The sequence below is a fragment of the Genypterus blacodes genome, unplaced genomic scaffold, assembly GCF_046128005.1.
Source record: "Genypterus blacodes isolate CSIRO-AG114 ecotype Tasmania unplaced genomic scaffold, CSIRO-AGI_Gbla_v1 ptg000156l_1, whole genome shotgun sequence".
NCBI lineage: Eukaryota > Metazoa > Chordata > Actinopteri > Ophidiiformes > Ophidiidae > Genypterus > Genypterus blacodes.
The window spans coordinates 7,761,817-7,788,963 of record NW_027466957.1 but is presented as its reverse complement, the minus strand read 5'-3'; the positions used below and the strand labels follow the sequence as shown (position 1 = coordinate 7,788,963).

At 45.1% G+C, this 27,147-nt stretch overlaps 2 protein-coding genes across 5 annotated transcripts in view; both read right to left on the bottom strand.

Moving 5' to 3' along the window:
• The window catches only part of fgd (faciogenital dysplasia), a 39,734-nt gene extending 37,765 nt beyond the window's left edge, over positions 1-1,969 (bottom strand). The window contains exon 1 of the mRNA XM_076166358.1: positions 1,723-1,969. Within this exon, the coding sequence (XP_076022473.1) occupies positions 1,723-1,744 (22 nt within the window). The 5' untranslated portion in view covers positions 1,745-1,969. The remainder of the gene's footprint in view (positions 1-1,722) is intronic.
• A 4,020-nt stretch (positions 1,970-5,989) lies between these two features.
• LOC143012966 (protein bicaudal D homolog 2-like) overlaps positions 5,990-27,147 on the bottom strand; it is a 38,471-nt gene continuing 17,313 nt past the window's right edge. The window contains exons 3-12 of one of the 4 annotated variants that reach the window (XM_076166324.1): positions 20,913-21,065; positions 19,891-20,105; positions 19,564-19,810; positions 17,764-18,021; positions 17,473-17,676; positions 16,836-17,363; positions 16,130-16,281; positions 11,561-11,792; positions 9,808-9,900; positions 5,990-8,208 (exon numbers count right to left, since the gene is read on the bottom strand). In XM_076166324.1, coding sequence (XP_076022439.1) covers positions 9,853-9,900; positions 11,561-11,792; positions 16,130-16,281; positions 16,836-17,363; positions 17,473-17,676; positions 17,764-18,021; positions 19,564-19,810; positions 19,891-20,105; positions 20,913-21,065 — 2,037 coding nt within the window. In that variant the 3' untranslated portion in view covers positions 5,990-8,208; positions 9,808-9,852. Of the gene's footprint in view, positions 11,793-16,129; positions 16,282-16,835; positions 17,364-17,472; positions 17,677-17,763; positions 18,022-19,563; positions 19,811-19,890; positions 20,106-20,912; positions 21,066-27,147 lie in introns of all 4 variants that reach the window. The other 3 variants (XM_076166323.1, XM_076166325.1, XM_076166322.1) reach the window with 3 other exon arrangements.

Genomic DNA, 27,147 nt, shown 5'->3' with positions numbered 1-27,147 from the left:
CACTTTATGAAGTTGGAAACATGAGCAGAGGGACTAATTAAGTCAAATTCATAGGAATGCTATCGAACCCGCTGGTTTATTTTATTGGGATCTCCGACGATTTGATGTGAGGAGCCCTACATCCCTTTTGACCTTCCCAGTGTAAACACAAAAACAAGCATACCAGTGGTTCCCATGTGGAGGGGAGAGGGTTGGGGGAAGCTAACTCAAGAGAAGAAGAAAAAAAAGTTGTATATTTCATCCAGCAGTGGTTATGGTGAGAGGTAGTGTGTGTGTGTGCATGTGTGTGTTTGAGAGGAGGTATTAGAAAGACATAGTGAGGGGGAGAGCGGCGATAGAGAGAAGCGAGGGGGCAGAGATTGATCTGGGACAGTGTGGGAGAAAGAGAGAGAATTGCACAAAAGGAGCAAGGCCTTGGGAATATGTGTGTGTGTGTGTGTGTGTGTGTGTGTGTACTGTATATATAAATGAGTGAGTGTGTGTGTGTGTGTGTGTGTGTGTGTGTGTGTGTGTGTGTGTGTGTGTGTGTGTGTGTGTGTGTGTGTGTGTGTGTGTGTGGGAGAGAGAGAGTAACGACAGACTGCTGGACTGCCGGAAAAAGAAAAGTCAGCCAGGAGGACAGCAGATCGATTCCTCCCTTGAGTCCCACAACACACACACTGTCTCTCTCTCTCTCTCTCTCTCTCTCTCTCTCTCTCTCTGCATAGCTCACCTCTGCTGCAGCCCTGATATCATCCCATCAGCACTTCATCTCTATCACTCTCTCCCTCTCTCTCTCTCTCTCACACACACACACACACCCTCCCCCATTCTTTGTCTGGCATGTTAGCATTTATTCTCAATGCCTGCAACCTACGTGAAGATCTGAAGGTTCCTCTGCAGAGCTCAGGTTCTCAGTGTGCTGAGCTGATCGGAGGGCATTGTTCACACACCAGATGCCCCAGATCTGTCATCTGAAGACAGAGGACAAGACATAATACACTGTCCATGTTCTGGACTCGCCAGACAAAAAAGAGTCTCTTTTGACAGAAAGAAATGAAACCCAGCGTAAAGCAAGCTCCCTTTGTGACTGCAGCGGAATAGAAATGCAAATAAGAGAAGTTCCCATTCATCTCATAATCAAGAACACGGCTGCACATTATTCAGAGGCACACACTCGCCCGCTCTCTCTCTCTCTCTCTCTCTCCCTTACACATACACACACACACACACACATTCATACACAGCATTTTGAGTCATCTGCTCTCACACATCTTACTGACAGACAGGCCAACAGGCTCATACACACTTTCAACTTATCTGAAGTCTCATTCGCAAGCAGTCCACTTTACACACTCTCCTCCACTCAAATCACACACACAGACTGTACCCGTTATGGACATCATCATCACCACCACCATCATCGCCATCAGATATGTGTGAGTGTGTTATTCGGGGTGATTCAGAGGTTTGTGCTCCTGTATAGTCCCTATTATTCCCCTTGTCCTCCATGTCAGCCCGGCTCTTGCTGTGTTTGCAAACAGGCGGCTCTCTGCGTGGTTTTGGGGGGTCGGAGCGGGCCTGCAGCTGTCCCGATGACAGCTGGGAGCTCCAACCCTGCGCGCAAACACCCGGAGACTTTTGGAAACAACGCGAAAAACAAGCAATTTCCTCTCAAACACAAAGACAGACAGAGACAGAGACAGTCAAAGAGAGAGAGAGGGGTGAGGGACATCCACTTACCGGTAGCAGAAACCCCCTGCATCTTCGCACAAAGTTGTCCTCCGCTCTTTGGCCGGTTTGGTTCCTTTGCTCGCTCGGGCTTCGCCACAATGCTGCACGCGTTACGGCGCGTGAAAGTCGGGAGGAGGAGCGCCTCCACCTCCGGAGCCCCGCTTTCCTGTTCGCCGGGAGGAAAACACAAACACACTAACGACACTTCATGGTTTCCTAACGGACGCCAGAGAATTCACCCGGGTCAGTTTTTTTTCTTCCTGCAGCAGAGTTTTGGGAGCGCTGGAGTTGTTCCATGTAAAGAGTCTTTCTCCTCCCTCTCCAGTCTCTCTCGCTCTCTCTCTCTCTCTCTCTCTCCCCAGTCTCTCTCTCTCTCTCTCTCTCTGGAAAGAAGAAAAAAAGAAAAGAAAACGCGCGCTCCCGGCGTGTCGCGCGTGCACGTCCGCCTCATTCATCGGAGTGGCAAATCCCAGATTGAAAGCTCGAAAAAAACTAACAAGTACACAAATGTCACGCTGCGTCACACATCCTGAGGTGGGAAATCAAACGTGTTCTTTGTACTATTTCTCTTTTGTCTTTTAAACAGTAACGATGCGCCACAGCATGAGGAGAAGAAGAAGAAGAAGTACGAAGAAGAAGAAGAATATGGCAGTGAAGCATGATGGCACAGCCTGGCCTGTCACGTGAACGCATCAAAAGGATGAGGCCTATTTTAAGAGATACTGTAGCTCTGCTGTTGCCTATTAGTGTGGAGGGAAAGAAGAGGAAGACTGAAACATGAACACTAACTGGCATTTCCATGTCAATGCTAAGGCTTTATCACACTCTTAATTGCCTGCCACGGCAAATGTTTCTGCTGAGTTTTTCGACAAAATGAATGGATGTCATCAGCCATCTTGGTGAATCACTGTGCTAGTGGTTTATAATAAGGAGCTGCGGTGGTGAAAGTTTTTTTTTTTTACTGATGTGACCATGTTCAAACTAGTGATGGGAATCCCGGCTATATTTAGTGAGCCAGGGCCAAGAAGAGCCGGCTCTTTCGGCTCCCAAACGGCTCTTTATTTGACCATTTCTGCCTTTTTGGATTCAGTGTGCACATATATCACTCATAACACTCAATGTAATTATCATTATATTTCCACTGCCAAGTTCTCTGAAGTGTGTCTGTCACTAAACTCAACAGTCAAGATGACAGGACACCATTTTATAATTTTCTATAAAGTGACATGTAACAGACATGAAGGAAGTGGTGGTTCTTGATGTCCAGCAATCAGTTGTCAAGCAAATGCAGTAGCTCCTTTATGTCTTCTTGCAGTGGAGCATGTGCTCTGTCATACAGTTTTGGAATGGTTTTGGAATGGATGTAGCTTCTAAATCCCTTGTCCTCCAGAACTGACTCCCCCCCCATTTCAGAACCTGTCTTGACTCAGCTACGCATCATTAACCACTTTTGTTGCTGCACGCTTTTCATTTCGCCCACAAATCAACACAACCCAAACATGATGAAACGCCTCCCCGTCAGGCCATTTGCCATTTCACTGGCCTACAGTATGTTCACCTTTATTAAGCGACAGCAATCTTCGCAAACCATTTTGTACCCCCACGCTCACACATGAATAGCAACAGCATTCCATTTCTTGCTTTCGCTTCTCTCTTTTGCTTGGGAGAATTGTTCTGAACATGTCAGTGCAGCGTCTGAAAGGCCAAGTGTTTTGCGGATGACTGAACTTTGAATGTTTTAAATGGAGCAGAGGCCTGTTGCCCCTGTTAGTGCCTCCGGGTGCAGGGAGCTGCCTGTCAGCCATTCTGGGTCACGCTGGCTCATAGAAAGCAGAACACAGTGCGGCCCCCCCTGGGATACATCCTCTCCTCCGCTTCCCTGGGGCTTCTTACAGTCACCACCACAGCATTCACTGGGAGGGAGAGGGAGAGATAGAGAATTGGGGAGGGAAGAGAAGAGAAGGGAGATGGAGGAAGGTGAGAGACAACAGAGAGAAGACAGGGGGTGGGGGGGAGATCCAGTGGGATTAGCTGTAGATGATCAGCGGAGGTGTAAAAGAGAGATGAATTTGGAATAAGATACCAGGTGTTTTGTTTTTACACTTTTCTGAAACCCTCCTTGTGTGAACGTCCCAATCATATGACTGATCACACTCCAGGCTGAGGTGTCAGTCTTCATTCGTTAGAGCACAATCACTCTTTTCCAGGTGCAAATGAAATCCTCAAGGTGATTGAATCAACACTTCATCTGGAATGTGACAACAGAAGAGATGGCTGGTTAGAACGCAAACCTGCCATTTTGAGACCACACCAGCAGTTTGTGGAGATAATATGGACAATATCTGTGACTCACAGAAGGGAGGACGTACTGCTCACACCCTACATTTAGAGTCAAGACTATGGAATGTTTTTTCATGCATCATAAGACTGAACTCATAAAGGTCATTGATTTGTTAACCCTTCTAAGTCTTTTTTTTTTTTTTTTTGCTGTGCAGAAACGTTTGTCTGATGTTTGTGTTCTAAGCAGATCCATGTGAGGGATGGATGTGGGGGCTGCTGATTTGTGCGGAGCAGCTGATCAGATCTCTGGCTCCGTGTGGATTCATCACATGACAGCACTGGCTGATACACATGAAGAAAACTCTTTGTAAGTGCATCGCATCACACACACACACACACACACACACACACACACACACACACACACTCACAGTCTTGTAAGGTCAGCACCAGTTCTTAAAGTAATTACACTACATGAACAAGGGCTTAAACTGATCAGAGCCATGTCCTAACAACTGTAGTTTAGGGACACCAAGTGGTGGCTTTTGGTATTGTATCAGACGAGAGACAAACACTTCTATGCAATGTACTGTACAGTGTAATCAAAACACCTGCACATTACTGTAGGAATGAATCCCACTGACCCATATTTCCTCTGCCAGCCAGGATGCAGGATGGGAGGGGGGGTATAAGAGGAGACGGACACCAACAAAGGCTCTACTGTTGATGCTATGATGTCATGCACTGTCAGTGAATTGACCTCTTCCCTCTGGCTCTCATTAATAAACTGCCATTCAAATGCAATCAGCAGGATGTCTGGTACGGGGTCACAACTGGATTCAATAATTGTAACTGTTGGCAGTGTGTTTGACACTTCTTTTCATTACTTTAAATGATTTCTGGTTTTTAATCCCAAAGGGACTTAACAAAGCACTGTTAACTTTCCTATCACTTCCGGTACTTATTCATTACTTTATACACTCACCTCATGTGAATTTGTTGTTTTTTCATGTACAAATCTGTAGCTTATGTTCTTTTCATTCTAAAAATTGTAATTCAGTTTTCACAGGTTACATTTTTTGGGGGAATTTCTACTCAAATGCCAGGTTAAATGTAATAAAGTCATGAAAAGTAGCACTACTGATTTGGAGAAGGATTGGCTGATTAGATTCACATTAAAGTGGCTTCCTTTAAAGTGGCTTACATGTTGCACCGTACATCAGTGTGGTCATCTTTAGAGTGAGCTTTCTGCTTTCCGACTACTTCTGCATGAGTAATATTTAAGTGACAATAGCTATTCTGCTAGTTTAGTTTCCGTCCCTCAATAATCTGCAACAGCTTTAAATGCAATTATATTATTTCACAGTTTCTTTTGACACACATCCCAACATATACAGAGAAACCCAGAGATTTGATTTGAATATTTTACTTGCTTGCATTTTTACCATTAACAATGTGTTTATGTATTTAACAAGCATCAGAATCAAAGTATTGGTTGTTTATTCAAACTGTCCAGTCCAATTTCTGTTTTCAATCAGTGCAAAGAAAAATGAATTAGAAAAATAAGAGAGCAATTAATTGGGCAGAGAAACAGCCTCCAGAGCCCGGACAGGAAGTGTCGGGTGTACGAAAGGTCAGCAGAAACTGGCTCGGAGTGGCGTGTGGGCGTGTCCAGGCAAGGCCGAGAAAGGAGAGGAGAGGAAATGGAGAGAGGCAAGCGGAGGGGTGAGAGAGGTTTAAGCGAGACAGCAGAGGAGAGCGGAGCAGGGAGAAGGAAGGGTTGGGGGTGGTGGGAGATGGTGGAAGCTTTTTTGTGCATTGTGTGAAATGTGATCATGTCTCGGGGGAGACTCGGGACAGCTGGGAAGTTCCCCTGCTCCCAGTTTGTAGCTAGGAATGGTCTGAGGAGACACCAGGCTGCAGCATAGATCTGCATACCTCATCACTTAACCCTTCATCTCCTGCACAGGAGCCACAAACGACAACGAAACCACACTTTGGAACTTAAGTCACATTTATTGATTTTTGCCAGTATGACTACCTTTACACAGACAGACCACCTCTCTATTGGAAAACAAACAACACTTTCAGAGGATTAGATCAGCAGTAATACATCAGACTAAATTCTGTCTTTTTCTTCTTTCTTTTTTTTTCATTTTTCCACCCTGACAAAAGTTTACGTGTTTGCTTTCGACTCTGTGTGTAAAGGTCCCATGACTGAAAAACATGCATATGACATTTAGCTGTAATCAATATGCCACTAATCATAATGCACATTATTGATAAGAATACAGTACTGCATGACAATTCAAATAAATACCAACATACAGGTGAAGTCGTTATTTCATATAAAGATATCAAACTCTCATTATGGATCAATACTGAAACACAATATGACAATATAAAGTTTGCACAGCTAATTTATTATCACAATGCTATAGCTTCCAGCAAACAGAAAACTTTATTCATTTTAAAATGTGAAACAGTATCTGAATTGCACTTTTATGTCTTTTTTAGCTTCTTTGCCGTATTGGTAACTTTAATGCCTCAACAAACAAGCATTGGCTAGAATGGCACTATTCAAGCTTGTTGATGCAAATTGTGTTTTCTGTTTCCTGAAAACATAATGCTCAAAAATGTTGTAAAAAAGATTCAAGAATAATAAAAAACAAACAAAATGAAAGGTAAAATGCGCTCTTTGCACATTTTCAACAATACTATTGATATCACATTACCTTCACCAAACAAAGCTAGAGATACGTAGATGTTTCCAATAGTACACTGATCTACCCCAACATTACAGATGCTTGGAGCATTTTGTTCAATAGCAGGAGGCCAAAGGGATTCTTTTGGTTCCCAAAGTTTGATAAAAAAAACAAGCTTTTTCTTAATACCCCTGAATTGCTTGTGTGGATCACTGACCTGCAGAATTCAATACAATTTCTGTTTTATTGAGCTAATTTCAAAACTATCACCTCACTCGTGCAGAGAGGGAAAATCCCCTTTGCACTTATTGCTGCTCATAGTCATTTTGAACCCAAAGCTTGCACCTATAAAAGAAACAGAAAACCCTAATCTAAGATTCTCCCTTGAAACAATGAAAGGCACTACTGGTCAGAAACGAAGAACTAAACAAACCAAAAGCAAACCCCCCGCGCTCACACGGAGAGCCACGGCCCGGACTGCACCTTTCTCAGTGACGGCTGGTCTTCTTTCAGATTCTTGATTCTTTGCAACTTCAAACTGTGCACCAAGATTTGGCACGATAAACAAAGAGAGAATGAAACAATTCCAATTTGGAATTTAATTGTCGCATTTGCAGAGAATTCTGAGAGTCAGTGATCCCTTTTCAGTGGAACGCCCTGGTAAGAAGTTAGGAAAAGCATATCATATCACTCAATTTTTCCCAAAACACAACTTACCTATTTGAGTCAGAGCGTTGTCAAGTTTCATTGTGTTATTTTGAACTATTCCTAGGAATAATAAATACATGTAAAAACCCCAGAATTTGATCACCCTGGATTTTTGTATAGAACATGGCAGTAGAACAAACATAAAAGAAAATAAACAGAACAACATATGGTCAACAACCAAAGTAAAATGATTATTTGATGGATAAAATCTTCAGGATAAAGTCAAACAGTAGGTCTGTGGTTTGTGGAGCCTTTACGAGAGTTAATAGTCTTTTGCAAAAAAGACGATGAAGGAGGATTTATAATCTCTCTATTGTCTTATATCCTATACTGCATAACTCACAAACCATAGCACTACTACTCTTTCCTCGGTTAATAATAATGTTATAGTCCTATATAATAAAAGTGCACAGATTAATAAAACAAAACAAAAAACAAAAACATAAAAAGATGAAACCAAACAAAATGGTTGGATTTACAATGAGAAACGACCCCGTGTCCTCTGTGTGGTCATCAGCTCTTGTGACTTGTGAGAAACTGGCTTCCATCGGTAACACGCCAAGATTGAGAGACCATGTGTCACTTCAACACATATCACATTTAAGAGTTCAAAAAAGTAACAAGAAGGAAAATAGATTTGACTTCATATGTGTGTTTTCATTTAAAAAATCTGTGTTTTCGATGCTTTTTGTCCTCAAGTCCAAATGGCCTACAGTGCTAAACTCTTTTCGGCGAACTCAATCAGCAGTGAGAATGGACCTTGTGCTGGTACTTCGTCATCCGCGCAGAACTACTGTAATTACTGCAAAATGGAGAAACAAACAAATCATCAGCATTAGCAATCCCGGTCAATTTAGACTGACGGTCACCTCAATCCAAAACCGAGAGAAGACGACGGCTTGAGTTAGTCAAAGCGACGGGAACAAGCTGTGAAGCCGTGTTAGGTGTCCAGGAGCAGTTCTGTCATAGCAACGTGTGTGTGCCTGTGTGTTTGCTGATGTGAAAGCACATTCTCCACGCATTATCCCACTATCACCAGCAGAACCAGTGGGTGCAGTTAGGAAGCCAATGACTCACAAGGACCACAACCTCTCACTCACTCAGGACAGAGGAGACAAGTGTTTCTCAAACGCCATGCAGGTTTGAATGGAAATGGGTTTTTCACATGCAGGCTTACAAATCAGAAAATTGGGATGCGCTCCGATGGCGGAGAACTCAAAAGGTGAAGTGGGAGGAGCCTGCAGGCAGAGGTAGGAGGAACTTTCCGGTGGCATGCTGCGATGGCACCGGATAAGCCAGACATTGATTTCAAACTAGACAGAGCAAAGTAGGATTTCATCTGTTAAGGAAGGCCGGGGACAGGGCGAGGGGGTTGTTTCTAGTCACAATCACATCCTGGGGTGTTTAACCTATCTACTGCTCAGTGGTTCCACTGAGCATATACAAAGGGGGCGGGGGTCAGGGGCTCCACAAATTTGAATCAATGTCCTCTGGTTGAGCAACCAGTCGAATCAACAACCAATCATCTATTTTTCCCATCTCCAAAATATTCCCAAAGGTTTCTGCTCCATTCAGGAAACCTCTGGATTCATTTCTCCACAGTATCAGAGTCACGATCAGCCAGACATTTGGCTTTTGTGTGTTTGTCTTAAACAGCACGTCTATCTTCCCCATCTTTTTCCTCTCTCTCGGGAGCTGGTTTACAAAAACAGGAGCTAAAGTCTCTCCTATACTCCCCCAAAACCTTTTCTACGTCAGCGCAAACTGATAGAAACGCAATACATCGCACTCAGTGAATCTCAAACGTAAGAGTGATTGACCTCTGAGGTCTCCATGCTGTGCGTCATGGCTTATGGATGCACGCACAAGCAGGGTTGACAGCCGATGCTCCTTCCTTTTGACTAAATAAGATCCCCCCATTCGCTTTGAGAGGAGGGAATACTGTCGGAGGATCCTGCAAGATCATAACCTGAACACGATCGTATCAAGAATATAGAGCTTCATATATTGGATTATTGGCAATAGAAAACATGTTATTTGATTCGTCTTGCAGGATTTCCTCGCATCAACCCTGCTTTAAGCATCATAAAGCTGATGTGTCTATGATCCACAAGCAGAACATGTATTTGTTTAATACAAGCCCCACTTATGTTTTTCTTATCTGCGTAACGCGTAACTTGCAAAGAGTTAAAGCTATTCTGGATGCTAAAACAGTACATTGGTTTGTCCTCGCACACCAAACAAGTTAAACGAAGCGAAAGGCCCTCCATTTGCCAAGGTTAAAAATAAAACACACACTTGAAGGCCTTTCCCTTCAACGCTGATACTGAGATATACCCACACACACACACACACACACTCAGGCAAGTGTCTGGAAACAGAGCATACGCGAGGACATTACCTGACAAAAGTATTCACAGGGCAATTTTCCCCACAATTCCTCTTTCTAGTTAATGGGTGTGTGGTGACGCTGGGGGATCAAGCTGCTGACAATCTAAAAGAGAGAAGGTCGTCATGGCGACCCAGTGACAAGACACAGATTAGAGACGTGAGGAGAGGGCTTTCACCCGCACAACAACAACAAGGACAGGAAGCGAGAGGTTGGAGAGGGTCGGGGAGACACAGGGATGGGGAGGGCGAACGACAGCGTTGCCTCCAGTTCAGACACAAGGACGGGGCTTTACATCAACAGATAGTTAAAGATATCAAGCGTTTGGGTCGACAGGCACTTTGCCGAGCAGATGTCAGTTAGTTTCGTTTGCAGATTTATTACCCAGATGTGGGTGCCTTTATAAGAATTGTGCTCTTTCCGGATTTGTACTGTTTTTCTCAAAAGAAAAAAAAAAGTCGTCTTCGATCCAAAACTATATTGTATCTCTGCTCACAGTTCTACCTGTTATATTCATTTCAAAACAGCAGTAGGAACCTGAGGCACCTATGCTGAAGTGCACTTAATTTGGGTGTGTACATCGATTTGTCTCACGTTCTTTCTCTCGTAATATGGCTCTGGAAGAATCCATCTCAACGTAATGGGTCGCATGGATTATTAGCCCTCCTGTACTTCACCAGACACCGAATAACTCATTACAATGTAGAGCCCTGTAGTACACCAGTTTGTCCTGTACCACACACCGGACAACAGAAACAACTGTTAAAAAGCTCATAAGCGTATCATCTGCAAAGCCATGCGATTCTAATGACTCTACCGTATTGGTGTGCTAGCATCACAGCTTTAAAATCATCCTGAAAATAAACACCCGCGGTCACTGGTGCTCCTTTTCTGCCCGTTTCTCACCATAAAAACCATCTGCCAACCCACTTGTGAGTTGAATTTGTACTTTACTCCCCTGCTGAGAAAGCAGAGGGAGATTGCATATTTTAGTTCCTTTTTATTCTTGTAAACATTAAAAGGTGACCTGATTAGACAGTGGGTTGCTGAACACAGGTCAGTCCTGGGGGCACCAGGACGAAGAGGCAAGGGAGAAGAGGGGGCTTTCTTTTCTTAAAGGAGCACCCATGCCGACAGACAAGCAGAAGAGAAGAAGATGTCGTATTCAGTCGCGAGACTGTTGGAACGACATCTTCTTTACATGTCCCCACCCCCAAACGCATTACCGTTACTAGGTAATTCACTCAGGGGGGCCGGAACAAACGAGCAGGAAAGCTGCCACCTTTAACATCATACGTACAGCACCAAGACAGAGGAAAGAATAGACACTCCATTATATCCACAAAACTCCCCCAATATAATTAGGGCCCAAAAATCCACATGCTGTAAATGTCTACTACAGTCCCATAAGTCTAGTGCACACTGTAAACACATCTGCATTCCCCTAAGCGTTTACACTAGCAGATACAAGCCGGCGTGGGCATATGGAGGTTAGACACACATACACACAGCAGTCCCTAGAGGAGCGCAGGCTGGCCAGGGAGCTAAGCGAGCGAGTGGGGCTCTTTAACACTAAGGTAGGGAAGGTTCAGCCGGGCGGCCCCTTCCCCTCTGTACACAGCAGTCCCTTGCGGTTGTCTCAGCCGCCTCAGTCGCAGTAGATTTTGTACTTCTCGCTGCAAAAGACCGTGGGGCCTCCCAGAATGCCGTTGGGCAGAGCGTTGTTGGGCTCAGGTCGGCCAGAGCAGGTGAGACTCTGACTTACGTGGGGGTTGTTTGCCGTGCCAATGGTGGCCCTGCTGCGGGTCCTGGCCCGGCTACCAGTGCCTCCCCGGCGGGTCTGCTCGTGGTCGAACTCCAGGTCCTCCAGGCGCTGAGTCAGGGCGAGCTTCTGCTGGATAGCCATCCGCAGCAGAGAGTTCAGGGTCTTCTTCTCGTCCTCTGCTGCAGCCAGCTGCCTCTGCATCTCATCCAGCTGGGTGACGTACTCATCACAGCTGCAAAGAGAGGCAGGGATGAGTCATGTTAAACGCATTTTGTTTTTTGCAGCCGAATACCTGCTGCGATAGATGGTTCACACAGGTAAAACCTCAGCAAGTTTCTATGGCTTTCCACCAGGGGGCACTAGAAGTTCTGCACTCCATTATACCACATGGCCTTTCATGATTCAGTTCATTACAGGAGATGATGTTCTGCAATATGATGTTAGGACTAAAATGAAAACGCACTGTGTATACTGTTATACCGCATCTGTGCAGTAATGTGACCAACAACCAAAGAGAGTAAAACAATCTATTGTGAAGCACTTTCATCATGACCTTTACCCTGGTTGCAGTGCATTTTAAGCACCACCAGGTGGCGCCAGTAAGCCACATGGCACAAACCAGAGCAGTCTGCGGAGCTCCTGCATTATTAAATTCTGAGTTCACCAGCCATTTCTGTGCTCTCTAAATTTACAACCCGACATGTTGTTAACTGTGATGCTGTTTAAGACACAGCAACAAATCCCACATGCTATCTCTTGATATTAGAATACTGCAACATAGAGCACTTTCCGGCACTTTCCCCACTTCAGAGACACCAGACCTTCATATTCTCTATCAAATATGTCAACTAGTTTAAAATATTGCAGTCCTCTAGTATGTGACAGGCAGTACATCTGAATGTAGCTTACCACGTCTCTGAATGAGAATATAAGGAGTTTATCTGTGGCGGAAGTTAAGAATAGATCCCATAAACAAAGGATGAAAGCATTAACCTAGAGGTCGGGGAGAAGATCCTCTCCACCTGCGTCACCTGAGCACTGGACTGAGAAGGTGGCACAGAGAGGTGAAAAATTTAAATAGGAATGGAAAAGAGGAGTGCAGTCCAAGGCTATTCACGCCCACTCACCAGCTTTCTAGCAGAAGTGAGAGAGTACAATGTCCATGCATCCCTTCCATCTCCCGGATCAGTGTGAAATAGCTCACACCCCTTAATTTTGCTGGGTGCTGCACTGCGGCATTATCAGCTGTCTCCCTCTGTCCCAATGTGTGTGTGTGTGAGTGTGCGCGCGTGACTGTGCGGCTAATGCTGAAATGTGTGTGAGTCTGGACAGGTATTAGGATAAGAGTTTCTGAGAGCGGGTGCACATTCCAAATCTCCTTGCCTTTCAGTTTTGTCCTGTCCTCCTTCGTCAACACCTTTCTCTTTTCATTTACCTCACCTAACTTCTACCTTTCAGCCACTCTCTCTCTCCCTCCTGGCTCGTACCCTCCCGCTCAATCCTTCCCCCTCTCTCTCTCTCTCTTCCATACAGCTATCTCCATCACTCTGCCTGCAGTCATTTGCTCGTCTCTGCTTTCTGGTTTGCTGACAAAGCGTTCCGTGTGATATTCTTCAGTAATGACTGACACACCTCTGTGAAGGGAGCAGTTGGTTATATTTGTCAGTTAAGCTTTAGCCTTCGTGCAACATTTATCTATTTATTTTGACTTGCAGGCAAATTCACCCTCCCTTTTCGGGATCCATTGCCAAACTATTTACTTCTTTGGGAAACACCCCGTCCTGTGGCAGTATGTCACCTTCTGCAAACTAGCATAGGGGACAAACGAGAACTTCTGATGGTTTTGATTGGTCAGTGGCTACTGGCTCAACTGCTGAACTGTTAGAAAAACCATCATAACAAACTGCTTTGTCATGTATCGAGTCCTAAAATCACACAAGCCACATTTTCTTGAAACAGGAAACAAATTGTGGGGTTGGTCAATCATTTTCAAGTACAGCTTGAAAGCAGAAACTCTTACTCACTAAAAGCTTTTATTACACAGATGCTCAATGTGCAACGCTGCACGTGTTTGAGCTCCATGTGAACTCTGGCCTTGCCAGACCACCATACAAACATAAACCAGACCCTCCCCTCTTCCGTATGCAGTGAGACACACACCCAGACAATAGGGATCAGTGTTGCTTCATTAAACCCAGTGTGACGTGGTGGGTGACCCGGGGGGGAGCAGTGCCCCTTCAGATTGCTTCAGCCACTCTTGCATGGGGGGGGGGGGGGTGATAGGGCGTGCATTTTCCCGGGAAAAAACAGAGGAGTCTATTCTAAGGACCAGAGAGGCACAATGGAAGCCTTTTTGGCCGGCTGAACGGGTGTGGCAGCACAATGGCTGAGGGGGGGCAAGCAAGCTGCTGCTGGTCCTTTGAGGATGAACTATCATCACATTCACATCACTGAGAAACATCTCACTGTGATCATTTACAGTTATCACCAGTCAGTTCTCCAGCGTATGGATATGGAGACCCCGTTGTATTGACAAAAGTAGGCATGGATTAGAGCGCATGTTCCCACAGCGCACACACACAGACACAGACACACAGATCACCTCCTCAGCTGTTGCCTTGTCTGGAATCTCATTGGTCATGGTGGGAAGGATATCAGTGAGAATCGGGAGGAGGTCAGAAAGAAAATAAAAGAGGGAATGATGCAGAGTGAAAAGGACAAACAACAGAACAGCGGGAGGATGGAGGGAGCATGTTTGAGGAGAGAACTGTTATGGTTTGACTGTTAATCATTATGAGCCACTGGTGAGAACATGCTGAGGCATGTCGCAGGAATGTGGAAGGCAGGGCCCTACTGTAAACGTGACACCAGAGACTGCAGCTGGAGAGGCACACATGGCAATACACACACATACACTCTCACACACACAGATTTTCTCGCATTACTTGAATGTATAAGAGGGGCATAGATCAGAGCATGGGAACACTCACACAAACCCCCTACACGTCCATTCAATCCCACCGCATCCCTCCTCCGCTTTGTTCAGGAGCACACATTTGTATCGGAGCCTTTTCCGTCTCAGAACTCCAGAACGCCATGACAGTCTTGGTGAGAGCGGTGGTTGCCATGAAAGAAAGACTGTCAAATTAGTCTCCTGTAGTGGGCTTTAACTGAAAGCCTGGCCCCCCACCACTGTTTTTCCTCTTTCTTTTCCAGATGACTAGAGAACCGGGTGTTTTGCTGTCAGGAAGGACGGAAGGGGGGCGGGGGGATAAGGGATACAAAGGCTGGGGGGGGGGAGTGTGGGAAACCTCCGACAGACGAGGCCCTCAGCCTCTCCAACTTCGCGGCACACAGGGATGAAATTTACATACCAATACTTGAATCCCATAAACGAGCCCAACATAATTAATGCATAGTCTCTATTCAGTCAGAAATACTAGCAGGGCAGCGAGGCCTGAGACTTAAGAGCATCATCAGGGGAGGCTCTCTGTGCTGTGGTGTTGTTGTTATTGTCTTCAGCCGCTCCAGCACGGCTCCATTGTCTCGCTGTAAAAATAATCTAACACCCTCTCGACGCTGCTGAAATGACAAACAACAATCCCCCAAATGACTCTCTCGGTATCTGGTATATCCATGATGAGCAAAGCTGCCGTCTACCTTGGTTTCATTTGATTCGGCCCCTGGTTGTACGTACTACAAACTGTTAAGCGTCACCCCCGCGTCCTCCAAGGCGCTGTGGCTCTACAGTGCGCCTAAAAGTCACGACAACACAAAACACGTATTTGCAGACCGACGGGTTTTCCTCCTTTTACTAATTGATTAGTCACTGCAGGTATATGGAGTTACTCCAGCAAGTGCATCTTGGGTAAAGGTTTTGAATGACCGAATGGGAGCTGCACACACATTCCCTGCAGCCTCTGTAATCCTTCATTCTACCTCCCCCGATGTGCACCATCAATCCTTTTCTTACATTTAAGATGCAAAAAGGGCCAAATACAGACACACACGTAAACAAAGAAGCACTACGTGAGCACTAGTATGTGTCGTCCAGGGTTTAAATGTGTAATCCAGACCAAGATGAGGTGGGGATTATACATCGAACCTTTGGCCAACTTCTCATCGGAATCAGGAAAGCTTACACCCCCCCATTTGGTCCACATACACACTAAACACACTCTTGGAAAACACTGCTTAAGCGATATATTAATATGATACCCAGATTATCAACCTTCTGCTGTATCATCTCCTAAACCAGATTTAAAAAAACAAACAATATCCTCCTTAAGCATGAATATGACACTAATGCCACATGTATGTTGTGTGTACATGTGTGTGTGTATTAAATCTAGATTTAGCATATCAATCAGATTTATGATACAAGTAAAATAATATGTTTAAGCAGTGGAGGTTTATGGGGAAACTTATTTGTGATATCTTTAGTGTGCAAACAATTTTAGAGGTTATAATTGTGCGTCTCTGTTTGCAAACAGATAGATGCTGAGGATAAGAATGCACAGCGAGTGAGACAATGTTGTTGGGTGTCCAAAGGGCGGCGGATTAGCTTACCGTGTAGCAAACATGGCTCGCAGCGAGGAGAAGGTGGCGGCGTCTTCCTTGAGCGCTTTATGGTCGTTCCTCAGCTTCATCATGGTCTCCGTCACCATGGCCTTTTCGTTCTCGTACTTGCTCTTCAGATTGGCCAGCGCCACCTCAGCTGTCTGTGGGTGAGACAACAGGGACAAATGTGAGGACAGCTGGGAGAAGATGCGGGTTTATTTCCTCTCACAAGAGGTCCATTTCTGTTAATGAAGACCATATGACCCAATTTCCTCTGTCACGTGCGAGTCATTACTCTGGCCCAGTTGCCTTTAGGATACCTTCCTAAACCTTTTTGGCTACCATGGTTGGCCTATTAGTAGGTTGAAAAACAAGGTGTGTGGTTTATTAGGGGCTTTCATGTCCGTGTTCAGACTGAGCCCACACATACCAGAGCAACTGGATACACACAGGGCCTCCGTGTTGTGTTTTTTGTGCTTTGGAGACACAGCAGAGACATGCAGCTGGCACCATGAGGCTCTTACCTCCATCAGTGTTTGTTATACTGTGGCTCTTATCTGCAGGACATTTGGTGACCAGACAGCAGCTGACTAGACTTTAAATAACCAACTGGCTGTGCTGTGTTTGTCTTTCAAGGAAAAGCAACAAATGTATGGGGTTTGGCATCGAGTTTCACATTGTGAGTGTATTAAAAATAAAACGACAATGATCTGACCTGCTTGTTGGCTTTGAGGACAGTCCTCAGAGTAGCAATCTGTTCCCTCTTGGTGCTGAGCAGGGATTTCAGCTTGAGGATCTCCTCCATGCAGGCATCCTTGTCCTTGTCAGCCACAGTGCCCAGCTCAAGGGAGGCTACCCTCTGGCGCGACAGCTCTGTGGTGCGGTCCACAGCCAGCTGCAGGTGCTTGATCTGATCTCTGATGATGGCCACCAGGTTGTAGATGTTCAGGGGCTCCCGTCGGTGGTCAGACACCGGAGACGGAGATCCCTCGCTCAAGTCGGTCTTACTGGGCTCGGGGAAAAGGCCCTTTGTGAGCAAGATGGGGGAGCGCCGGCCGCGGCCCTCTGGACTGCTGCGACCACCTTTACCCTCTTTGTAGAAGTCGAGCATGACGCGGTTGGGTGTCTCGTTGTTACACATGCAGACGTGGTTGTAGAGGGTGGCCAGCTCTTCACTGAAGGTGGCCAGCTCATCTTGGGCCACACTCAGACTCCCCTGGGACTCCCCTGCCACATCACTCAGCTGAAAACAAACACAGGGAGGAATGCACCCATTAGTCACGTTTTCACATCAACTCTAACACAAATTTGTACTAATCAAAATGAACAAACCACCAAGGGCAACATCTCACCTTACGCAGCTCCTTCTCAAGCTTAACCTTGTCTTCTTTCTCTGTCCGGCTCGTCTTCTCCAGAGATGCAAGCTTCTGGCCCAATGTGGTGACATCGTTTTCCAGACGGGTGCGCTCCTCGTCGTAACGTGACTGACAGGTCTGGTACTCCACTTTCAGGGTCTTCAGCTCCTCCTTCAGCTCTCCAGCCTCAGACACCGCAACCTAGCAAAACAAGACCAATGGTTTAGGATGAAGTTGACCTCTTGTCTCATCTAGCCTCTCTATTCTCTACTTTCAGAAGACAAGTACCTTATACTTGCACTCCAGGATCTCAGGCCCGTTGATGTCCACCTCATAGTAGTCTCCGTCTTCGTGACTATCCCGCTCTTTCTCGTTGTCCAGGGCAGACTGGCGCTCCTTGCTGGCCTGGAGCTTGCGGATGGCGCTGAGGTTCTCAGTGAGGCGGCTGACCTTCTCCTGGTGCTCAGACAAAGCACCGTTCGCTTGTTCAAGCTGCTTCTGAGAGTCCTGCAGGTTGGTCAGCAGGTTCACCTTCTCACGCTCCATCTGAGGACAGACGCAGAAACAAAGGGTGACGTGAAAAGACCGAATATGTCTGTGATAAAGCAAAAGAACTCTCCATTGGCTGAGAGAACACAGATAATTTTACATATTACATTCTTGAACTGGGATTTTAAAGGTAATAAGAGATGTGAATGATTCTTATTTTCAGTTTAACAGTTGATTTCAAATCCCTAGATTATCTGTTGTGTGGTAATCCCACCTTCTATCAGGCTCAGATTGGCTTGTTGCCTAGCAGCCCAGCATCAGAGTCAGAGTCAGAGCGACATTGAACATTTGCTGGACTTGGTTCAGCTGAGTGCTGGCAGAGGCCATAGGTGGGTCCCCTTACACACATACACACAATTGTGCTGCTCTAAGCCCTGAACTATTTTAAGAGCTGGCCTTTATATAACATAAAAGTATTACATCTGCATAGATTATTAAATATAGCAGAATATGTATTGAAACTTCAATTCAGGAAGAAAAGTAAGCAGGATGAGATATCGGGAGGAGAGTTGCTGTGCGTCCCATTTCCCGCAGCATCCATTTGGATGTGGTTTCATGTTACCATCGAGTAATAAGGTGATATCTGAGCCACGGACGACTGGTATTGATCAGAGTAGCTCAATCAATAGCATGAGGTAAGGCAGAGAGTACCAGAGCATGGCTGAATAAGTGAAGGCAGCTTTTGTTTCCTGTTTAGAATCTGTGGAATGGCTTGGCAGGAGGATTCAGGGGGCTGTTCGACACGCTGATGGCTCACAACAAACACTAGTCTTTGTCCTGTTCACCACCACAACGGTCAGGTTGAGTACCAGAATAGCAGGGCAGTGCTAAGGTAACCAACAATTCACATTAATCTGACAACCGTGTTTATATCGGATGAAAGGAGAGAAAAACAATCTGTGAGCGTTTATTCCTACAAACAATCTTTACTGGTAACTATGGTTCCCTATCAGGTATGCCCTTGGCCTCATGGGGTGACGAGGGAGCAGATGGCAGGTCCACCGGTGCCACCACCAACTGCCTCACAGCCACACAGACAAGCAGAGCGCGGAGGGACTGTGTGTGTGTGTGTGTGTGTGTGTGTGTGTGTGTGTGTGTGTGTGTGTGTGTGTGTGTGTGTGTGTGTGTCTGTGTGTGTCTGTGTGTGTGTCTTTCTGGATTAGCATTTCTCTAAGGGGATTTAGCTACCTGCAGCAGTTTGCTCTCAGTATCTAGCCAACACACTCCGCTGACGCACTCCAGCAAACAAACATTCCAAACAACTCAAATATGTCATTGCACATTGGAAAGCAGTGAATTACATCATTCTTTACAGCTACACCATTAAGCAAACAGTGTGTCCGCCTCTGAAGAAGGATTGCTGTATGTGCAGATCAATAATCTGTTGGCGTTCATGTATACTTTGTCTGGTGCAATGTTTGAATCCATTCTTATTTGTCAGTGGAGCGGGAGATTATTATGGAATAAACGGTCATTCAGTTCAACCAGCATTCCTATTCTGATGCCGAGTCAATTTTCCGGTGTATATGCTTCACCGACCTGCATCAGCTGCTGTTTGAGCTTGTGGATCTCGGAGATGTGCAGTTCACTCAGCAGGTCGTCTACCAGGCTGGGTGCGGGCCGGAACAGCTCTTCCTTGCAGGGTGTGGAGGCGCGGTTGTCATCGTTGATCGCGTTGGCCAGTTTGCTGAAGCTGTTCTCAAATTCCTGGAGAGCCTCGTCGTTATTAGGTTCGGTGCCAACGTCATCGCTGAACTTGAGACCATCCAAAGAGATGCTGAGGGGGCTAAAGGAGAAGTGTGTGTGTTATTCAGCGCTCTTAACACATGCCTCTGAAGGTTGCCACTGATACTTTATTTTACGTACCTGTGGTAAAGAGAGTCTCCGATGTTCATGTAGTGTGAAAGCTCCTTCCTCAGAGAAGCTTTCAACTCGCGCTCAGTCTTGATAGTCTCCAGGGCCTCTCCTAGCTGACGCTCGGCGATCTCCTTCAGACGGACGGCATCCTCCAGCTGGCTGTTCAGGAACTGAGTGTCCTCCTCTAAGCGACGGATCTCATGTTTCAAACCTTCAAACTCCACCTGGATGAAGAAGGACACCAGGGAACCACTTATGTGTTAAGAGAGGCATTTTGGAAAACAATACAGACGTCTGATCAGCTCCTGCCTAGATGATCAGAGACGTTAGATCAAAAAGAACGGCATTGATGACGAAAATGCAAATCTACCTTTAATCTTGATTTTTTTCCATTTCCAATTTGGTTTAAGTTAATTAGATTTTGGATTTCTCTTATACTGGATGACAAAAAGGTTCAGGAGCCATGTTTGGTTCCTGTCCTCCATGCTGAATATAGTCAGTATAAGAGTAGATAAGGAGGGCCTATGGGTATAATTAACATCTCAAACATAAAATGGAAATATCCTGCTTAGAAATGTGGCTCTGTCTCCGTTTCCTCATAGTTGCTCATCAATAAGTCCAGTGAGAGTGAATCTCTGGTTTAAAGAGATTCATAGACAAACACTCCAATAATCAGACAGATGAAGATAAAGGAAGAAAAAAGGCCACGTTGAATCTATTAACTAAATTCACATTTTTATCATAATTAAATGTGAATATTGCAGCATTAATGATTATTTCAGAGGGTTATTTAGTGCAATGGGACAGAATGAGACTATTTGTGGAAGGTGAGGGCGTCTATGGGGCTAATAAGACTTTGTAAGATGAGCATATATGTGTGTCTTAATGAAAGCTCTTTGATAACACACTGGCAGTTATGAGTTTAATTAAATTTAATTGAGAAGCGGCTTGAATCAAACGCGCATATTCCTCCCACGAGCCAAATGTCAATGTCATATCATGTAAATCATGCAGTGCCGTTTCTTGCTCACCTGGCTCTGTTTGAGCATGGAGACCTGTTTCTGCAGCGAGATGTTCTCCTCCTCCAGCTCGGTGTAGTCCTGCAGCAGGCGAGCATCTCTGAACTTGTACTCCTTGATGTCGTCCCGCAGCTGATTCCTCTGGAGCTCCACCATCTGGCTGTTCTGTACGTCCCAACGAGGCAGAGAAGAGGAGGAGAGGGAGAAGAAGAGGAAGGAGGAAGGCTGTTAGTGATCTGGATTGAAATCTTATTTGAGGTAGAGATTGCAAACGATTGAATACTGTTGCTTTATCCTAACTGTTGGTGTCAGAGAGGCTCTTTAACGCAATAAATCTCCCAAGATAAGAACGCGCTCCCATCTGGCCAAACCAGCTGCATATTTGCTGTGTTTTTCTGCATATTTCGCATTGGTGTGTGTGTGTGTGTGTGTGTGTGTGTGTATGAGGGCTGCCAGGTGTCATTCTGGGCAGTGGGCCACAAGTGTGCACCCCTGCCAGCTCTAATGGCACTACAGTGACTGACACATACAGTAACTTACTGCATCTACCACATGGCGAGAGAGGTGTTCAGTGGCAGAAGCAGTCTCCAACGTAAGAGCTGCATTAGACTTGATTGACTTGACTTGGCCCGATCAATATAGCGAAGGAAACTGTTGACAGTCTCGGTTGGTGCATCTAATTTTAAAATCAATCATCTTGTTAGCAGCTATACCGTTAACATAATGTTCAGCTAAGTGTTACAACAAACTACTGCCAGTGTGGCTGCTCAAGAAAGGCATCATTAATTATATAAAGGTGAGAGAGACGAGAGAGATGCCCTTCCCCCACTTGTAGACGCGGAACTAGAAGCAACAATACAAGCCAGAAGGATCTGATCAGCCCCACTGAGCCGCCCGTGTCCTCGCTATCGCCTCCGCTGCCCTCTTTTATCCTCCCATCCTCCTCTATTAAGGTTCCACACTGCTGCAAAACACCCCACGGGACATTCGTGCGGAGGTCATCTTAGCCGGCGCCATTCAAAGAAGTAGGAGATAAAAGCCCAGAGTAAGGGGATACTCGGGGAAAATGGGTGGGCCTCACTCTTTTTGAACCGAATAAATGAACAAGTTACATGTATGTGCAGGTAATGTGAGAAAGAAAGGGGGAAGGAATGGGAAATAGATCTCTGTGTTGAGTCTGAACTGGCTTGAATGGTGGCGTACCTGTATGCAAGCGAGTGTGTAAGTGACATGAGTGAGTGTATGCAGGCGTATGTAGTGTTGTGTTGCTCACTGCCTAGATCCATTTTGGTGGCAGAGTGTTGACGCCACGCGCAACACAGAGACGCCGCTATTGTCTCCGGACATGTGCGGAACGGGCGCATGTGTGAGACGGCGACAGAAGAATGGAGCGCTCTGTCTAAGTGTGTCCGTCTACAGCGCGGCGAGAGTGTGTGAGAATTGGCAGGGCTCAGCTCAAGACCAGAGGGACAATTAGCCTCCAAATCCCTCGCCAGGTGGCCCTTTCCCCTCTTACAGTCACCACGTGGCCACAGCACAATCCCTGCTCACAATCTTATGTCTACAAACCGCAAAACAGCTTTCACTTCACTGGACACTGTCTCAAATCAGTTCCATCTTGAGAATAAATGTTCATAAGGAATAATGTGGAAAAATACCAAGATGCAGCCTCCAAACTATCCCGCTAATGTTACTCAACAGTCAACAGACATTAAACCGATCACAATGATGATTTGTTACGATTGTTAGTCAGTTTGTAATTGGAATTTACTTTCTTCTTGGGCTAAATGAATAAGAATGCAAATCATATGTAGCTAAATCCCCACTGATGGGAGTACATGCTTCTCGTTAACTATGTGTAATAATTAATCGCAATTCTCAGAGCTGAGCGGAGGCTGACGTGTGAAGGCGCATTAATATTCATTGGGGTTCTGAGCATTTGTAATGAGTGTGGGCGATTGCTGCATGAAAGCACTGATGTTGGTGCGCTACTGAATAATGTAGGTGCTTGCATTCGGATCAATTCTGTCCCTGTAAGCTTCTATACAGTGCAGTGGACAGAAATGAATCAAAGCTTGTCAGGTTTCTGCTGCCATCTGTTTTCACCAAGCGACATACGCACAAATACTTCATAAACACCTTAAACATATAGTCATCGCATCACACCAGTAAGCTCTTCTTTTTGACTGGATTAAGCTCTGTCAGCTGGTTAGGGACAGGAGCCTCTCTGGTCAGGGTCATGTGTCTCAGCTGGAGGGTCAGTGCTGTTTGGTCTTGATGAATACAGGCCGCCACTGAACCAGATTAAAAACCTCCTGCAATCTGATTACAATGCATACCAGGGCCCTGACCCTTCACCTTGATTCCTGATTCTTTACTATACCAAGGCCCTCAGAGACGAGGGGGCAGGTGGGTGGGAGGGCCGCTTTACTTCCTGACAGATGATGTGAGTGTAAATCCACCAGGGGTTTGTGTTAGATTTCCCTGTCCCTCCCTGAGGAAATGCACAGTCTATTATCCACATGTCCACTTCTTCACAACGTCCTAGCCCATAATTGGTTATCATAAATTATAATTTTGGAGCTCCTCTATCTCCAGGACTTGAGACATTGTCCGTCTGACTTCTTTCCCCAACAATTTGAGGGACCCATTCTAGGTCCAACAGTGATCAGTATTTCATTCAAAGAGTATGGGAATCAATCAGAGTTTCCTTACCAGAAAGATATCTGTGGATAGAGTTTCTGGATTTGTATCCTAATCAGGAATATCGCAGTATCGATGTTTGTGATGCCAAATTGTTCTTCACATTCGCAAGTATGGATACATAACACCAAAAGGAGTGTCAGTCTGGATGGCTGCAATGGACAGTAACTTTCTCTCTGTCTTTACTTTATGCTCGCACAATGGACATACCCACAGGAAAGGGGTAATAAAACAGATAACCACACCTTGCACCTTGGTACCTACTCACAAAACCAGGATGTTGATGTTGACCAATTCTCCCTGATGCTAATCTGTCACCCTGGCTAAACTTGGCTGTGTATTTGTGACAATAACAGGGATGTCTGCTTAGAAACTGAGGTGTTCTGATTTCAAGGCCGGCGTGCCACCAACAGAGACCCTGCCATTGAGCACCCTTCCATTAGGAAAGGGTAGTTAATGATAGCCCCCCGCCCTGCTGTCACTACAGGTGACGTCTGACCAGCTGCCTCATTACACCCACACCACACACACACACAGACAAATGTCACTTCTACACAAAGTGGGTGGCAGAACAAACACCAGGTCACAGCAATGTGAATAAATTTGCAGCATGAATCTAAAATGCAACTCTAATGCTTAATTTTTTATCAGTAAACTGCTTTTGACAGCATAGTGTGGCTGAGCCTGCCTACGGACCCCAGATTTAATTGCCGCTCTAAAAGCACATATAGGCTCAATATAAATTAACATATTTTAGGCTCACTCCACTGTCTATCATTCACATTAACGCACAAGTGTCTAAACTGGAATCCATACAAAAGTGCCGAGTCAATATTTCTCTTTTACCCTCTTTGACCTCTATTTTGCTATTCACCAATGTCACTGCTCTTATTTCGGACGGTTTGCTATTACATACCACAAATAGTACATTAGGTCCATCACAAATATTTAGTAGATCAGAACAAAGGGATAGGATGATCTCTTTTCAGTTTTGTATAGAAAGGACTTATTGCTTCGTAGGACTTCACTGAGCGGATGAGGAAAAACAAGTCAAAAAGTCCTGTAGCCTCCTCACCGTGCCGAGGTCATGTCAACCCATCATAAATGTTACTTTACCAAGCCAGATCCATCACAGGATTACCTCCAGGGCAGAGGAGAAAGGACTCACAAATGCTGTACAGCACAACCCCCCCTGTATTATTTCTTTAGACAGAGCAAAGCTCGGGGGCCTCTGTCAAGTCGAGCATGTGGGTGAAAATAGAACTCCTTTTATCCTTCTCTTCGCTCCAAGCAATTGTCATTCTATACAACCTACCCAGACTCCATTAGGGGTTGAAAACCTAGTCAAGGTCATGCATTTCAAAGAGATAATTAAAAAGTGAAAAGTAAAGTGAACCTTATGGGTGTGGGGGTAATGCTCAAGTGTTGAAATACCCTCAGGGTCAGAGTGTGCATGGATGAACATCACTGTGAATTGGCCTAGTAATTTTGAGGTCATTTGGGTAAGAGGGAGTAGCAAACTGTGCATGAGAGGGTGGTGGGATGCATTAGTTGGAGTGAATGTGTATTGGATTATTGGGGTCCATTGATCCAACATGCACTATTTGCTGATGTCAACCAGGGTCTTAAATCAGGAATGAGACATTTCCAAAGCTTCAGAGTGGTTGATACCGAAAGACATCATTCGGGATTAATGGGAAATCTTTTGAAAGGTGTTTGGGTGATGCAGCCTATTTACTACAGGTCTAAAAATAGCCACCAATCAATACATCATCATTAGGCAGGGGAAGTGGAAAGGGACAGGATTTAGGTGATGTTGACCAAGCAACATCTGGAGTGTTTAGAATAGGTTATGCGTATTTGCAGAGAATCTGTGTTACACTAAATCTCTCTCCTCAAACTTTTTTCTCTGGTCTTCTCTTAAACATCTCTCTGCACCCTTGCTATCCCTGTATTCATTATTTTCTTCTGCCATCTCAGATACTACAGCTCCTCTGTCAAGATTAATTTTCACGCCTTCTTTCCATCCGTCATCTCACACTGCTCTCGCCCCCCCCTTTTTTCCCCTTGGCATTGATGCAAAGAGACCCTCACACTCCTGAGGCCAACTGGAGTCATATTATATCAGTCTCATGTTTGGTGATCATAACAAGGAGGACCATTCTTAGATCCATCAACTCTGTAAAGCTTCATCACTGCCGTACAAACTCTCACCAACAGCTACACATTATTTCGATTGTAATATCAACAATGGCTTTCAGCACAATGAGTTTAAACTTCCAATCTTTTAAAGTCATCTCAACAACACAGCTCCATATTTCTCTGTCAGGTCAATAATCCAGGATGATAAAGACATAGTAAAATGAAGGGGGGAGGGGGGATGGCTCATGTCTAAGAGCTCTATTGTGTCATTGAGGTGGAAAAACGCCTATCACATTTAACAATTGAATGCATTCTCCATTTTAGTGACTGGCAAAAGCAGAACAACATAATTCACCGTGTCTAGGCGGAAGCACAGTCCAAGCAAGTTAATTCTTTCAGGGTGACAGGGTGTGGAACAGTGCAGGCAACGGTAACAAGGAGAGCTTTTGTCCATTTAAATAGACTGAATGACTTGACTGATTGTAAGACTGAAGGCACATGTGATACTAATGAAAGAAAACTTAACTGCTTGAAATATCACCATAATCCGATTATGTATGAGCAATTCTCAGTAATTCTCAATAATTTTGTCCATGCCATTATCATGCCAGTTTTATTATTTAAAGTAATGTTACATTGAAAATCAAAAGCAAATAGTCAGCCAGCATTTCTTATCTTTGGCTTCATTTGATAAAAGCAGGCAAAAGGATCCTTCTGTGTGCTAGACAGAATGACTGTAAGCACATTCCTCTTAGGACACAAAATTGAATTTAACGGAGTCACGCCTATTAGGTGGGCCTCCTTACAATGTTACTGACTGTGATTGTGTAGGTTTAATCCTATAGTCTGAACCGTAACAGTGAAATATGTCTTATCGGCGCCTGGGGTTCCCATTCAGTCTAAGACCATGAGAGTCTTTGGCATGAGAGACTGCAAGGGAAGTTTAAATGTGACGCAGATCACCAGCAGAGGTGATAGAACTCATGTGAGAGACTTCATTGTAGAGCGAGAAAAGCTAGTTATCGCAAAATGAAGCTCTGGATTGAACTAAACCAGAGGAGGGATCATGACAGGCTGTGGTAGTTCATGTCAGCTGTAGAAAGACACAGCAGTAATAAATGCAACTCCGTTATGAAGCTGTGTTTAAGGCATATCAAATCCATGATCACTTTGTAATATATTCGGGTAAAAAATTACTAATCTAAACAATGAATGCGCCACGCAGAGCTCAACTGGCAGCTGCAATCCATAATAAAATAAAGTAATAAATTCAACCCCCCTAACTCAACATGATTAGCCGAGCTGTCCCAGTGGAGCAGCAGCATCAGTGCTGTAGTTACTCTCATTAAACCCTTTCCCTGTCTCTAACCAATTTCTCTCTCTTTGTACCGATCCCATTGCC